Raw genomic sequence first — 15883 nt, 5'->3', positions numbered from 1 at the left:
AAAGATTGCCAAAGACAAAAGCAAAAGCAAAATGGAAAAAAAAGATATAAGAACAAAATAAAAGTTCACACACAAGAGATAAAAATCATTTCAACTACGTGAGATCTGTGGATTGTTGTTGCTGCTGGCTGCTGTTCCTCCTAGTATTTATTGTCATACATAGTCTGTCACTTCTTTTAATTGTTTATGGCCTTGTTAGAGCTGTTCTTCGCTTTTCGGTTGCGTATCTTTTTATTTTCTTATTGCTTTTTTTTGGGGATTTCTCGTACCAGCCGGAGCGAGGGCGATCAACTTTGGGTCGTTCTTGTGATTACTTTGAGCGTAAATTCAAATTAATTCTTTGGAATATACTAAGTAGAAGAGATTGACACAACGGAGGGGAGTGCAGCGGCAAGTGCGCGCTAACCGGTTTATCAGAAATGGAATAAACACACTGAAATACTGCATATTCAGATACACACGAGTATATGTGTCCAGATACTTACGTGGAGACACGGTGTTGCTCCACTTTGCCAAGTAATTGCCAGACAATCGATGGCTCATTACATAAATTGCCAATTAGAAGGAGATATACACTACCGATTCGATTTGATTTGATTTGTCTTTACTTTTCCGATTTGTTTCATTTAGATGGCAATTATGTGATTGCCATTGTGTGGCATGTGGCATGCGTTGTATGTGTGTTGTCTGTGGGCGTGTTCCACATTTAGCACTCGGCAATTTCCCTCTGATTAGTGTTAATGAAATGCCAAAATGCACATCAAATCATAATCAGCTTCTTGCCGGATCGTATCGGATCGGATCAGAGTCGTCGGCGAGTTGTCGGCTTTCCAGCACAAATTAGACAGAGCCACTCGACTTTCACGCTCGAAAGTTTTTACGCTCAAGAATTTCTCTTTCGCAATAATTGACTCCAAATCTCTTCAATTAAGCATTTGCCACAAGACCACAACCAGAAACCCCCTCCAGCCCCCAGCCCCCCTCCCCCGCCAAAACAGAACCAGAAACAACTACACACCAGACTTCTTTTTGTTTTTGTTTTGTTTTTTCTTTGCTGCTGCGGCAGTTTGTAGTTTGATTTGCTTTTGCTTGTTCGTGTTTCCAGTGTTTTCAGGTTTTCTGCTCCACTTTCTGCTCGTCCCAACACGCTGCCGCTGCCGCTGCCCCTGATGCCTCTGCTGACACGGATGCGGATATGGCGCATGGAAAATCCGCAAGTGAAACAAGTTCATCTGACAATCAGCGTCACTGGGAAGTCGCCAAAACTGGCACAGGGAAAAGCCACCCCAGTGTCCATTCCAGTTCCCCAATAAAAAAAAAACCCCACTTCTGTGACCTTACAGAAATTAGCAAGCCATACAACAACAATTATTATCATTATTCGTACTTCTTTTTATGTTTTCTGGCACGTTCCACTGCATCACCACTGCCCCTGCCGCTGGTGGTCATTGTTGGCCATTGACACGGACCGCTTATTGTCTCTGGGCCATAAATAATCACAGACTTCCATGGCCCCTAGCCGCCCCAACAGAGACCATACTTTCGGCCCGTTTGGCCTGTTTCTAGTGGCACTTTGTCACTATTTTGTGCCCGAGAGCCTGGGTTCCGGCACTGGCCACGAGAGCGGCTCGAGTTCACATTTTCGCCTTGACCAAAATGGGCAGGAGGGTGGGTCCTAAGTGGTCAAGAGTGCTGAGCACTGTTGCCAGCAGAGTTCAATGTCACATTGGTAATACAATTGGCCAATTGGCTTTCCTCGTGCTTCTCCCGCCAAAGAGTTTTTTCCGTTTCTTTTGGGTCTTGTTTAAACGATTTTAATTACGATTGTAATGGCACAATCAATTGTTAACAGAAAGGTGGGGCCGGGCCCCAAAAAAGCTGCAAGCGATGGCAAAAATAGATTCAATACGGAATTGGGCAATGCCGAGGGTAGGTCCACTTTTATGGAATTGGTTGGGGAATTGGTATTTCTACTCTGGAGAAAAGGGAGTGTCAAAAATAATACATTACAGATCAGGGGTTCAATAGGAAGGTGTCTCATAGGATCCCAGTCAGGGGAATGGTCGGGTATCTAAGGCCAAACTACTCAGAATTATACATTCTTTAGCACACTTTTAAATTAAATCACTTAGTCTTTGGCTTTCTTATTCTCTTTTATTATTTCTTTTAGAAGTTCCACTTAATTTTCACGCTTGAGTTGACTCATTTCTCATGTTTCATCATAATTTGGTCTGCTTTCGCGGGCGCCTCACGTAACTTTCGCACTTTCAATTCATGAATTAGCACATTCATCAATTAACACGTTGTTCACTGGCACTGGAATGACCCCAATTGTGGTAGGAACTTGTATAAATGAATGAGCAACCCTCGACTCGCGTCGCCTCGTCCCGCCTCGCCCCTGGGCTCTGGGGCTATGGCTTTGTGCGTGCCATTTTGGCCAGCATAAAGAAAAATCCACAAATTTTCTTGCCTTCTAAGCAGTTTCTTAGCTTGGCTGTCATTTTCACTCTTCGATGCATTTTATGCTACCTTCAATCTGTGGGGTTTCCATCATTTTCTTTCCCTTTTCATCCAACAGCTCTCTACCTTCCCTTAGAGACAACAAGTCTTTGGATTTTTACCATTCGCTTAGCGCCCAACAAGTCTTCTGCCCTCGTTTCCCCTCCCTTAAACCACGCTAGTCTTTCTCCCTCTACCCCTCCCTTAGACCCTGCAAGTCTTTCCTTCTTCCCCTCCTTTAGACCCTGCAAGTCTTTGGTTTTTTCCCCCTCATTTTTTTATAACCATCAAGTCTTCTGTCCTCTACATTCCCTTATGGTATAAAGCAAAGTCTTCGTTTGATTGCATCAGCGTCTACACTTGGAAAAAAATTATTGGATATATTTGAAGGGAATATTGACTGGTGTGTTTCCCTGTATCCAACGGATACAAGACCTAGTGTAGGTTGAAGTCCTGGTTGAATAGTTCTTATGACCATCTCTATCACCTTAAGAATTCGAGACTTTTGAAGATAGACCTCTGTTAATGCTTTGAAATAGAGCAGGAAACATCAGAACACATCCTATTGGAAATCCCTGTACTCCAAAGAAGGAGATCTAAGCACAGGAATCGGAAAATAGGACCCACCAAAAAGACAGGGCCGGTACAAAAGATCAATAAATGTTCAAAGTGCAATAAGGACTTGTAATACTTATAACAAATCTTTTAATCTTCAAAATATCCCCCCAAAATCTTTGTCAAATCACCCTCAAACAAACACCCCTTCTTGTTTTCCGCTGTGCATACTTGACTGGTTGCTCAAGTACATTTTAATGAGCGCAAACAAAACATTTTCGTTGTCCTTTTTGTGCACCCTTGCCCCCTTTGGCGTGGCCCGCCCTCGACAGCACAGCGGGGGGCTTTCAAGGTGAATTTTTGTGAAAGGAAATCGATTGATTTGCATAGATGGCTGACAGAGGAGAGGCAGGAAGCAGGTGGGAGGCAGGCGCTGGTGAAGACGCGGCAGGGTCGCCGCACATGACCTATGCCCTTAAGCACTTTTGTGGTTTCCAAAACAACGAATAATGAAGGTGGTTCCGATTCCCTGGTGGCTTTAAGTGACCATCGCTTGCCCCGTCCATGAGGGGGAAGCAAAAACCAAAAGCGATTGAGTCACTGGTTGCAGTGCGCCATTTTTATTTTTAGTTTTAGCAGCTATAAAATCTAGCCAGCATTCGGGATACAATTGTGCCGGTATTAATTTTTCGACTGCAGCTGTCGCAATTCCCTGTTCGCGGCACACGCGGCGGCTACGTAATTTCCTATTTTCAATGGATGCACAACGATCTGGTCGATGTTTGGCGCTATGTTTGCTTTTGCCCCGCCTTATTTTTCGCAGCATAAATTAGTCTCCCTCCGCTCACCACCACCCCCCGAAACTGAGAACATAAATTTCACTTTTGTGTGTGTTTTGTTCGACAGAAAGACAGAAAGAAAAAAGAAAATCAGAGGAGAAACAAAAACATTTCACTTTATAGAGATCTAAAGACACAGGAACCAGGCGATATATTTGTGCCTGAAATTTATATGATTTAGTACAGGGCCCAGTCAATGAAAGTTAAACCCCTTGAAACGTATTTAATCTGCCCAAAATAGACTGAAATTGAATGTCATTTATTTTGTGCTTCTCTGATTTAATTTGCAATAAATCTTGATACCCCATCCCATGCACCCTTCCCTCGGAAAACCTTTCAATTAGCCGTATTATCGATTGTTTACTGTAGCCGCGAGCGGGATTTTTTTGTTCGAGCTTGCAAAGTTTTTATTTTCAATTTGGCGCCATTCCAAATTAGCAAAACCGAATTAACGCAGACACAGACCGGCCCCCAGCCCCCAGCCCCCAGTCCGCAGGCCGCATGCCGCATGCCGCAATCCCCTCCCATTGCCAGCCTTTATCTCTCGTTGGTTTTCAATTTTCCACTGTATTTTCTCTGCAGAGCCAACGCCGCGTATGAGCAATGTTCAAGGGAAGCGTAAAATGCCGCCGCCGGGCAATGGAAACGACAACGACAACATTTTCTCAGTGTTTGGGCGCCGTAAAAAAAGCCGAAAAATATTTGCACATCTCTGGAAATTACGGCGGGGAGGCAACTCAAGGAACGTGAATATTTTTGCACAACGAAAAGAAAAACCGAATGCGTTTTCAAGGAAAGTGGTGGCATGGCCTGTCGGGGGCGTGTCTGGTGGTTCGGTTCTGTTGGAGTTTTGTTGATTGCCGCCAGCTCGTTCCGCAAAATTGCTTTACCCCCGCGGCTCCCGCGCCGCCAGGAATTTGACAGAAAATTACGAACAATAATGCGTTTTGTTAATGGCGGCGGCGTTGCCATTATCAGAGCCAGGCCCAGACCTAGACATAGACAGCCCCAACCACCTCGTGCGACTCCAATTTCCAAGCTCCATCTCCGTCTCTGTCTGGGCTGGCCTGGCCCTAACTTTGCCCATTAGAATGGCTGTCTGTGCCGCATAAAATGCCCATGATTATGGCTTTGCCAATTTAATTGTTCGCCCTGCCCCCAAACGGTGCGACTTTTTCGGGGTGTCGCCAGCATTAAATTTGATTAAAGTTGCCGCCAACTGTTGGCCGCCCTGGCTTTGATTTATGGCATCCATTAGTTTAATCGAAAACTGCACTGAATGTATCTATTCTCTCCCAATGTATCTACATGTGTATCCATAAAGGACAACATTTGGCCATTTTTGTTGCTCTGCCAAATGTTGCCACAAGTCTGTGCGGCCAAGTCCGAACACTAACCAAAAGGCAAAGAGCTAAGGGCCAGGCTGTAACCATGGACATAGGGCTACTCGTACATGACATGCACGAAATTTGTTGGCACTTGGCTGTGCCTCAGGACTGAAACAAATTGCCCGCAGACTGGTGCAGCGGGAGGATATGACGTCGATGGAGCACCCTGGTTCAGACACCCATGGGAATGAACCTGTGTGTAATGGGAATATCATTATTGGCATAGTTATTACATGGCCTAAATAGAGCTCGAATATGGCCATTTCGATCAAAGAATTAAGTCTTAGGAGTATTAAGGGAAATTACTGTTGATTCTTGGATAAAGTAAGGAATGTTTAAGGATAGACGAATAGTCATACATTTCAGCAAATAGTAAAATAAATCTCTGTATACTTAAGGAATTAGGATGCCTAAAAAGCACAAAAGCTATACCTCAAAGAAGATAAATTCCTAGTATGACGCCCATAGAATACATATCTTATAGAGCTACTTCTAGGGAGAGTCTATATTAAATTACTGAATATATTTGAACGCAGAAAACTCTCATTTGAAAGCCATTATCCCGCCATTTCTTGCACTTTTAAGCCCACTGTGTGGTGTTGACGTTTTGGGGCGTTATTAGAATTTCAGCCAGGAGGACCCTCCTGCGTGTGGACCAAGTGACTTTTATGCATTGTCGGCGTCTGTCCGGGAGCCCATCGCCGGGCTGCGTCCCGTACCGTCCCGTACCGTCCCGTCCTGTCGGCCTGACAACCCTGATGCTTGACATTGCACACAGTGGTTCGCTTCACTCCAGTCGTTTGTCAGTCGTCAGTCTGTTTGCCCGTCCGTCTGGCTGTCACTCAAACACCACCCAGCCCCTCCCTCCCGCTGAATGACCCTTTGCGTTGCATAACTTTTCTCGTTCCCCCCCCTCCAGATTTGTGGCTGCCTTTTTTTGATGCCATTTTTGCGGTTGGCCAAAAGGCTTAACTCGATTTGCCACCACACTGGACTTTCCGAAATGAAAATGAAAATGGAAATGCAAACGGAAGACACGTGTGCCCTGTGGCAGGGCGGCTGAGAGGCGGGTAATACCCATGATGACGGGTATATTCATTTCTTTAGAAAATTAACAGCAATGAAATAGCTATAATTTGTCGTCATTTAGCGCGCAAGAAATGTTGTTTATAAATAAACAGGATTTCGTGGCTGTTTTTGGCTATAAGTAAACAATTTTTGCTGCTGCTGCTGCTGCTTGATTTTCAGATCAAATTAAGGCGTGGGCGAGCCCCGAACCAGTAGACCCCGGGGCGACCCGGCCGTCCATCTATCTTTTTGCTAATTTCCTAGGGAAAATAACAAAAAAAGATCCCACACCTTAAACAACAATAAACAAAAAAAAAAGAAGATACAGCAGTAATTAATGTTATTTTGGATAAATCCGGAAAAAGTAGAAATAAAAGCGAATAAACGGCAAAGGAATGCATTAAGGAAAAATCCCATAATGAGATAAATAAATCAGATGGAAAATAAAAGTATTTTAAGTTCTGAATTTCATTATATATATTTTTGGGGATTTATGCGGATTAGCAAATGAACTTGGAACTAAAAAAAACAATTTGTCACTATTTTAATACAAAGTTTTATATATTTTAGGTACTAAAGAACTGAAGAAAGAGTTTGTTATTTGTTTAATACAAGGAAATTCCCCAAAATTCAAGGTTATAAGTACACTGGTATTACCCCTGCATCTATCTGTTGGCTTCATTTCCAATGCAATGCCTGCAAATGGAGCTTTGACAGCGAAGATAATGGCATACCGAAATTGTGCTTTTGGCCAGACAGCAGCCACTCTACTCTCTGCAGCTGCAAGATTTCTCCGCGGACGTCTGTGCGGTGTGCCCTGTGGAAAATGTCACCACTTGACGGAAGTAATCATCATCAGTCGCGTCATCATTGTCATTGTCGATGCGCAGCACAACGCAGCGCAGCGCAGAGTCTTTGGAGTTTGGCAAACACGCAGTTCCAGACGATGTAGTTGTGGCTGGGAGCTGGCGATGGCCGGTTAATAGTTCCGCAAACAGCAGACGATGGCCCGATAGAAAGTTGCAAGTCAGAGAGAACTGCAGCCGGAACTGGCCTCCGGCTTGGGTCTGGGCCCCAGTCGTGCTGGGGGATACGGCGCCAATGCCAGTTCCATTATATGGCAATTATGCTGGCAACAGCAACAGCAACCCCCCAAAACATTTGGGGGTAAATGTTCGAAAGCAACCCCAGGCTGTAGCGCCTGTCGCCCGGAGCCAGACGCACGCCATGACGTCGTCCGGCAGACCGCAAGTTTCGTTTATACAATCCATGGAGGAGGCGCACCCCCCCAGTCCCAATCACAAGGGGAGTCCCAGCTCGCCCCCTCGAACCGAGGAAAGCAAACTTTGCCACATGTTTGTTGTCAACAAATATCAACTCTAATTTTTATGCTGCGTGCAGTTCTGTTTGGAGTTTGTAGTTTGGAGTTTTAGAGACTGAGAGACTGAGCTTTGCAGCTGCACAACGATGGAAATCACTGGGCTTACATGGCCGGGCAACTTATGGCAGTGACTAGCAGATAAACAGATACAAAAGTATCTACAAGATGTCTTTGTGTTCGCTGGAGCAACAGCATGTGTGTGTCTTGTCTGTCGCCTGCCTGCCCGCCTGCCACCCCGCCAGCAATTTGTGCTGCTTTTGTTGCAATGTCAAGAAACTTTTTGTGACTCCCTCGGCCCGACACAACCCCCACGCAGCCGGCAAACAGTTAAGTTGTTTTGCCATTTTATGGGCTGCAGCATTTAAGGATCAAGGCATTCAGAATTTATGGCCCCAAACGCATTTGGTGGTGCGAAACCATCCGTATCCTAAGCCCAAGATTGCCCCGAAAACTATTCACAACTTTCGGTCGGCATTCATTTAGTTCATCCTCGAATCTATCTCTGGTTTCATCGGTCCTTTGTGGATGCGTGGGGCAATTATACATGGGGGAAAACTTTGCAGACACTTGAGAATTCCCGAACGGGGCACACAGGTCAATGCAGCTCAATTAAATGGCATGTCCAAAGGCCTTTGTATAGAACCAATTGTCTCTCAAGTGAAGGGGTGCCATGCCCCCGGGGTTCTCAGCGTTCTCGGTGGGGGTTGGGGTGGAAAAAATAACTTTGGCGCCGACACTTGAGTAACATACAGAGCATTCCGAGCCCCCTTTGGATGTGGGACTCTCATTAGACTTGATTTCTATGCGTTTAATGGGAAATTTCAATCAGACGCTGGCCGGAGCTCACTTTTGCGTGAAGTATCTTCAAGTGGCGGGGCCATGTGGACCGGATAGATACTACTTCAATAGAAATGCTGGCTACTGCATTCGTATGCAGTAAAATTGTTGTTTGCACACCCCAACCCAGCCCCCGATCCACCCCGCTCTGGGCCGACTTCTCACAGCCGTATCTTATCGGCTTATCTGGCATACCAATGCGAGCAGACAGACGACCGATTGTTGCCTTAAAGCCATAAAGATACTTGAATTGAACTTATTGTAATTAATACGAGTGCGCCCCGCTGCTGCCGCAAGTATTTTCAATGCCAAGCGCAGATAGATAGATACAAATGTATCTCGGGCAGCAGAATGGGCGAACAGCTTCGGAGCATTTCAGCATGCCTTCTGCGGTTTATCAATGCAAAAGATAGTCGGTGCGAAGCCCCAGAAAAGCTGCTGCTGCCATGTGTGGCATGTGTGTGTGTGTGTGGGGAAAGCCACCCGGAAATGGAAGCGCACTAATGCGTTCTCTTGGTATGCCCACACTCAGCCTCGGGCAGGGTAGGCGTGTGCGTGTGCAACGCATTTGACAAGCCAGAAGATACAAGATACATTAAAACCAATTCCACATCCATTAGGCAGAGTGCGGGCGTAGAGCGGGGCGTTCTCGGGCGCCCTTAAGTGGTGTCAATTAATAACCAGAGTCGCAGTTAGTCAAAATGTTTTCTCCAACATTTTCGGATGACACTCTGCTGGATAAGCGATGGAGTTTTCCCAATTACTCTCCCGAGGAAAATATAAACTGTTTTCCACCCAAAAGTTAGCAGTCTATGCCTGGAAGGATATTGATTTTGAAATTGGGTATGTAAAAAGCCGCAAACTCTAATTTCGTTATAGTTTTTTAGTGGTTTCTAGAACTAGTTTCATTGGTCGATTGATAGCGAACATTGTAATCTTTATAAGTAGTCGTAAAGTCAAGTACTTAACGAAATGAAAAACTTGTTAGGTTTTTCCTATCGGTATAGAATATCAGTACATTTTCGTAATTTTCTCAAGCAGACGAAAGCAAAAACTAAATTGGTTTTTAAGTTGACCGGAAATTGGTCGATTGATTAAAGGGGCGGGGTAAAGGGGTACTATAATACTAGTGGAATAGTAATAAGAACACCCCCCAAATTACTATAGAATTCCTATAGAGTTATAGTCTTCTATTGGCTGTCCTCTAAGCCTGATAAACTTTGAAAATATAGCTAGTACTTCCACTGTTTATTGAATCAATAAATTTCCACGATAATTATACAATCACTATCCCATAAACATAATATTCTCCTAGAAATGTACTAATTAGAGCTTCCCCTAGCTATATCGCTAGCATCATCTAAACAAAGCCAATCAATTTTTCTTCTTTTGCTTGATTCCCAGCCCCAGACAAGTGGATTGTCTGCGGAGTGCTCCCAATAATCCAATGCCAATCCATCAGTAACAAATAGCAGCAATTCCAATCCATCAACACCATATATTGTAGTAGTAGAACCAAAGCCACTCCAGCTGCACTACACACACATACACACACACACAGCACACACAGATACTCCCGCAGACGGACACGTGCATGTTCTAACCGACTCGGCGACCCATTTCCAGACACTTATTAAATCAACAGCACAGCAACAGCAACAGCAACAATTCCTCGATGGTTCTCCTTTGGTCCCTCGCTCTTTCGGACAATAACTCAAGCGATATTGCTGCTCTGTTCGAACAGACCATTGCGCAAATATTACAAAGTCAAAGTCCAATAAAGAAAGAAAAGAACTGGTACTGGCTAGAGGGGTAGAGGGGTCGAGGGGCTGAGAGAGGGCATGGCCAAGAGTTGTGGCTGTGTTGACTGCTCCAACTTATTCAAGCCGGAGCCAAAGGCGAGCTCGACTCATCTTCCACTTGGAGTCTTTTATCCAGAGTTTTGTTGTGCTTTTTATACCCTTCAAAAGAGGGTACTATGGTTTTGTCGTTTAGTTTGTCAAAAGAGGAGGTCAAAGGACTCGAAAAGCAATGTTTTATACTTCCTTCAGATGAACTGATATCCGGCCCAGATGTTTCGCTTTTCTATATTATAAAGCTCCCGGATGGGCATTGGTATTTTGAGCATTCTTTTAGGCAAAGAACTTATGTATTTTTTAAGAAATTTCGATCAAACCTAATAGGAATCTAGAAACCATAGTCACATCTTAATCAACAAATTTTTTGACCATTTTTCGTTTAAAAAATTGTTCAAAATAATGCACTAAAGTCACGCATGTAAAAATTAGCCCATCCTATAGAAAATCGATTAATTTTTCGGATAAAACTAGTTTTCTTTTGAGAATCGCAATGGTAAAACTCTTAAAACAGCAGTAAACTGAAAAGTTACAATTCAGACCGTCACTGTCTATTATATATGAAGTCATATACCCTACAGCTAGTAGAGTCTGAAAACTAAAACTAGTCTTAAAAGAAATCATTGTTTCCTGAGGGTATCAATCGCTTCGGTGCCTAGGTTACCCTTTCATTCTCGTTTGCTGCTGTTTCTGCTGCTGTCTTCTTAGTAATTTTTATAGCTATTTCACTAAATTGTTGTCAATTGACTGGAGCTTGGCGCAAGTTTGGAGCATGTGTTGTTGCCAGTGGCATTTTGCTTCCTTTTGCTGCTTTGCTTTTTATTCGATTACATATTATGGACGATGAAGTGGAAAGAGCAGCCAGCGCACCAAGCCATGCCACTCCATTGTGGCAAAGAAATAGTCGCAACTGGAACAAGTTTGTTGAACATTTCATCAGATCCATTAAACTTTGAACCGGCCATAGACGCCATAAACAAATTCGTACGAGGAGAGAAGAAATCTTCGAGGAATTGCCGAAATTTTTGATTGGCATTCTGGGCATTTCGTTTTTGGCAAAAGCTGCGGCGCAAATATCTTTTTGTTGTTTGCAGCGGCAGAAAACAAGCAAATAATAGATAGATGGCCACCTAGATACAGATAAAGATACATATACTGATAAATAAATAAATAATACTAGAGTATAGAGAGCCGTAGAGCCGTAGAGCCGTAGAGCCGTAGAGCAATGCAGCGGCCAGCGAGACTTTTGTTTAGATTTGACAAAGGCCGCAGGAAGATATAAAACAGTGGCCGGGCCTGAATTCTATGCCAGAATCACAACAACAGAACAATTTTTATTGGGTCATCGGCGGGGCCATATTGGCAGCGGCTGTTCGCTGTTCCCTGCCCGCTGCTGCTGCCACATCGGCTACAGATCTGTTTTCTGTTTGCAACATGCCGCATGGCCACCTTTTTGGCGACTTCTTTGTTGGCTGTCAAATGCTAATTTCGCTGTCAGCAGCCAGCATCCGTGAATACAGGAGGACTGATGTATAGACCAATTTGTTGACCCTTCTTCACGCTTGTATTGCTCTCGATTCTCGGCTGTTGTTGCCCCATGGGTTAATAAACTTGTTGCCGCACACAACACGGCACGACACGACTCATAAATAAACACTTCTATTGATTTAGTACGCGGTGTTTTCGGGGCTCTCTAACAAAGGCGTTTGTGGTGTGTGTTTCGTTCTGCTTTTCGCCAGTGGAGTGGAGTGTTTACAAGCCCCTTAAACCGTAAACCGTAAACCGTAAGCCGAAAGCCGTAAGCCGCTTAAATACGCGTATTCCCCAAGAGTTTCGTTTCTTCTTTTCCGCAGCCAAAGCATAATAATAATAATATTTATTTTGATTATACAAATACTTAATATACGACATAAGAACATCGAACAATAGGCAAAAAGCAAGAAGCAGCAGCCAGTAGAAGACAAACAACAAAAGCCAGCTGTGGGCGAGAGTCCCATAGGTTCATGGATCCGTTCCGAGCCCCGAGCCCCAAACACCGAACTCTCATAATCATTATTGCTATTGTTTGTTATTGCTGTTCTTCAATGGTAATCATAAATTAATTTCTACACGCGCAGAAATCTGATTGCTTGCAAGAAGATTATTACTTTATCTGCAAGGTATTTCCAAGGTGTTCGTGAATAAACATCCAAGCTTCAATGGTTTAAAGATCTATCTGTCATTGAGAAACGATCTTTCATCTTTAATGATAATCATGCAAGAGTTTCATAATCCACAGATACTCTAATCTTATTCAACATTCTTTAGCGCCTCCAAAGATACAGAATTACTATCAAACATTTTTTCCCCCAGTGCACACAGGGCTTTAATGAGTTATTTGCACTGCGATTGGGGTGCGTCTTAAAATTGTTTTTGGGTTTGGGTTTGGGTTCGGGCATTACGGGCTATTTGAGGTGTTGGCCCGGACACTCACATGATTGAGGCGTGCCGCAATTTTGGCGTGCTCCTCCTGGTAGGCCTTGCGCGCCTTCCGCTTGTCCTGCGAGAGATGTGTCAGCTTGTCGCAGACCACTTCCAGCTGCTCGGCATTCGACTTGAACTGTTTGGCCTGTTGGTCTAGTTCATCCATGTAGGATCGCCAGGACTTTGTGATGAGGCTGCCTGCAAGACGAAAAACAAACGATCATTTCATTAGCCAAAGAGAAAGCTGATACAATGGGGGGAGGAAAAATGTAATTAGGCACTTGATTTCGATACCCAACAGGTTGTGATGTTGGATGATGGGTATCCGGTGGCATTGCATTTCGCAAATCCAAAGACGCAATAGACTGATAAACAATCGGACCGTTTTAATGACCGCAAAACCCGAGACAAATCCACAAATTGCATACGGCTGTGAGTCATGTCTCCACTCGAATTGTCTCCACTTACCAGTTGGGGAAAATTTCAGCCAATGATTCAGCCTTGCTTCAGCTCAGATTTTCGGTTGATTCCACAATAAACTAGCTGCCAAACAAAACGGAAACGGAATAGTTGGCCAAAATCTTTTTCGGTTCGTTGAGTTTCATTTGAAACTCAGTTTCGTTGCAGTCAGAGCAGTGGAACAGTGGAGCAGAGCCGCTTGCTTCCAACCCCAAGTTCATGGTCAAGGTGAGACGAGAGGCAAATCTGAGAAGTCAGCAGAGAATAAAATACGAGGCAGCTGCTGCAGTCTACGTCTGTGTCTGTGTCTGGCTGTATCTGTGAAACTATCAAATGGTCCGAACTAAATCATTCGCTATGGAATGCGTGTGCGTGTGCGTGTGTGAGTGCTTGTGCGCTCCCAACCAGCGGATACGTTTGTTTGGCAATGTAAACAGCAAACAGAAACATTTCCCAGGCCCCAAAACTGACACTGACTGGAAATTATAGCAATTACACTCGTAGTCCGCATCTGGAAGGGTGTGTGCTGCTCTGGGCTCTGGGGCGGACAGCTGCACTTTGTCGACACTTTGATGAGCTTAGTGCAGTGCAGTGCAGTGCAAGTATCTTGGAGATACACAGAACGTTTTGCCAGTTTTCCAGCAATTACCCACATGAGGTGGAGCCGAGTCCTGTCCGGGGCTGATGATGCCACACAGAGCACGGAGCACGGAGCACGGTAGTTGAAAACAATTTGCTTGTCTGGTGATTATCTCAAATCGCTTGAAATAAAACCTTACGCGTATTACTCACTGGGAAACGCGATCAAGTCACGCGATTGGCTTCACTCCGGAAACTTCCCTTTTGGCCGGTGGCGGAGGCTGCCAAAATTCACACTAAAACCGAAGCACAAACAACAATAGGAAGGAGACTAGATTTTGGCAAGAGGCTCTGGAGATAAACTATATGTAAGATATATGGCTGAACAGATGCTTCCTTTCCCAACTTAATGGCATGCGAGCTTTAATAACTCTCTCTCTCTCTGCCTCTCCCTCCCTCCCTGGGCTGTGACTACTTATTTCTGGTTTGTGGCGATTGTCCATTTGGCGTCACTCGGCTGGGTACAAGGGACAAGGGACATTGACTGGCCAGTTTATCGACAACAACAGACGGCAACCCTTGCAACGGGCGTAATACTCTGACTAATGGATGATAGCTGGTGGTTCCTATAACCGAGGAAACCTCGAAACAATTCTCTGAGTAATGTTTATGTCAACAGTTGCAACATAAGCCTCAAAGGAAACACTCTCTCTCGAGCATATCCGAAAGATTCATTCACTTGTTTGAACTATATTTCCAGATTTTGAACAGATGTTAACAATTTCCAACAACTGTATTTTCTGGCAATGCATATTTCTGCTTTGATTTCAAAATTGTAATAGTTTTTATCACTCTGGGGGAACTTCTACAGCTCGAATTTTTCCAACTAAGAGCTGATCCCTTTTCGAACCGCCTATCATAAATTGATTAGGACTTGTATTCTACAGCTATCATAGCTGGTGTTCAATCACTGCCCCATAAAGTCTGTTTGGCGAGCTCAAAACAAAAGAAAACAAAACAAAAACACTTATCTTTAGGCAGGTTGGTCTACTGCAATCAGAGGAATGTTCTTTTCTTGGAATTGTACTTGCAAAATATCCGTAGTATCATTGACCAAACAATTGGCGGCTGTCTGGGGTATGGTATCTTATCTGCCAAAGACTGTCTATTCGGAATGGGATGTGGAGATGGGGATGGGGATGGCGCTGGAAATGGCGCTGGAAATGGGGATGTTTTGGTCTTGTATTTACCTTGCATTTCGTCAGCCCGATCGATTTTCAGGCCCTGTTGGGCCACAGCTGTCAAACTGATTGCGTATTCCTTGTCGCATTTGGCCTTCAACTGGATGGATCTCTTCATGGTCTCCATGAGACGCAGCTCGGCATCCTGCCGCACGATGAGCGCCTCGTGTGCGGCCCGACTTTGCAGGGCCGATGAGAAGCCCATTTTGATGGAGTTCTATATTTTCTCTCGATTTGCACTATTTTTCGCTATGGCTCTCTCTGATATAGGAATACCATTCGGATGATTCAGTTTTTGTGATTATCGGGGGGGCGCTAGATGGAGGTGGGGGTAAAGAACTTCACTTTTTGAGTAAATTGCACAATCAGAACACCAGAAAAAACACTGAGGGAAAATCGAATCGGCGGCCGCGGACATATGGCAAACACTTGTTGCATGCCAATAAATATTTTTAATGGGGGGAGGGGGTTATTTTTCACGCCCGTTTTGACACTTTTCTGTCTCCCCTTGTTAAAGGGGCCCCACTGAAATTAATTACTTATGCCGCACACACACACACACTCCTACATATATTTCGTATTCACTTTTTTTTTGGGTGCTCTGAAATGCAGCCAAAAAAAAATAAACTTTCACATGTTTCGTATTTCTTTATGCAGATATCTCCCTCTTTCTCTCTTCGATTGCGGCTGTGGCTGGCGACATTTGCTAATTACACAC

At 44.3% G+C, this 15883-nt stretch overlaps 1 protein-coding gene across 6 annotated transcripts in view; it reads right to left on the bottom strand.

Moving 5' to 3' along the window:
- LOC108155771 (tyrosine-protein kinase Fer) overlaps positions 1-15883 on the bottom strand; it is a 29858-nt gene that overhangs the window by 12608 nt on the left and 1367 nt on the right. For 4 of the 6 annotated variants that reach the window (XM_017286825.2, XM_017286823.2, XM_033388998.1 and 1 more), the window contains exons 2-3: positions 15175-15480; positions 12897-13084 (exon numbers count right to left, since the gene is read on the bottom strand). In XM_017286825.2, coding sequence (XP_017142314.1) covers positions 12897-13084; positions 15175-15370 — 384 coding nt within the window. In that variant the 5' untranslated portion in view covers positions 15371-15480. Of the gene's footprint in view, positions 1-12896; positions 13085-15174; positions 15481-15883 lie in introns of those variants that run through there. The other 2 variants (XM_017286824.1, XM_017286827.1) reach the window with 1 other exon arrangement.

The sequence above is a fragment of the Drosophila miranda genome, chromosome 2 (assembly GCF_003369915.1).
Source record: "Drosophila miranda strain MSH22 chromosome 2, D.miranda_PacBio2.1, whole genome shotgun sequence".
NCBI lineage: Eukaryota > Metazoa > Arthropoda > Insecta > Diptera > Drosophilidae > Drosophila > Drosophila miranda.
This window is presented reverse-complemented; position numbering and strand designations above follow the sequence as displayed.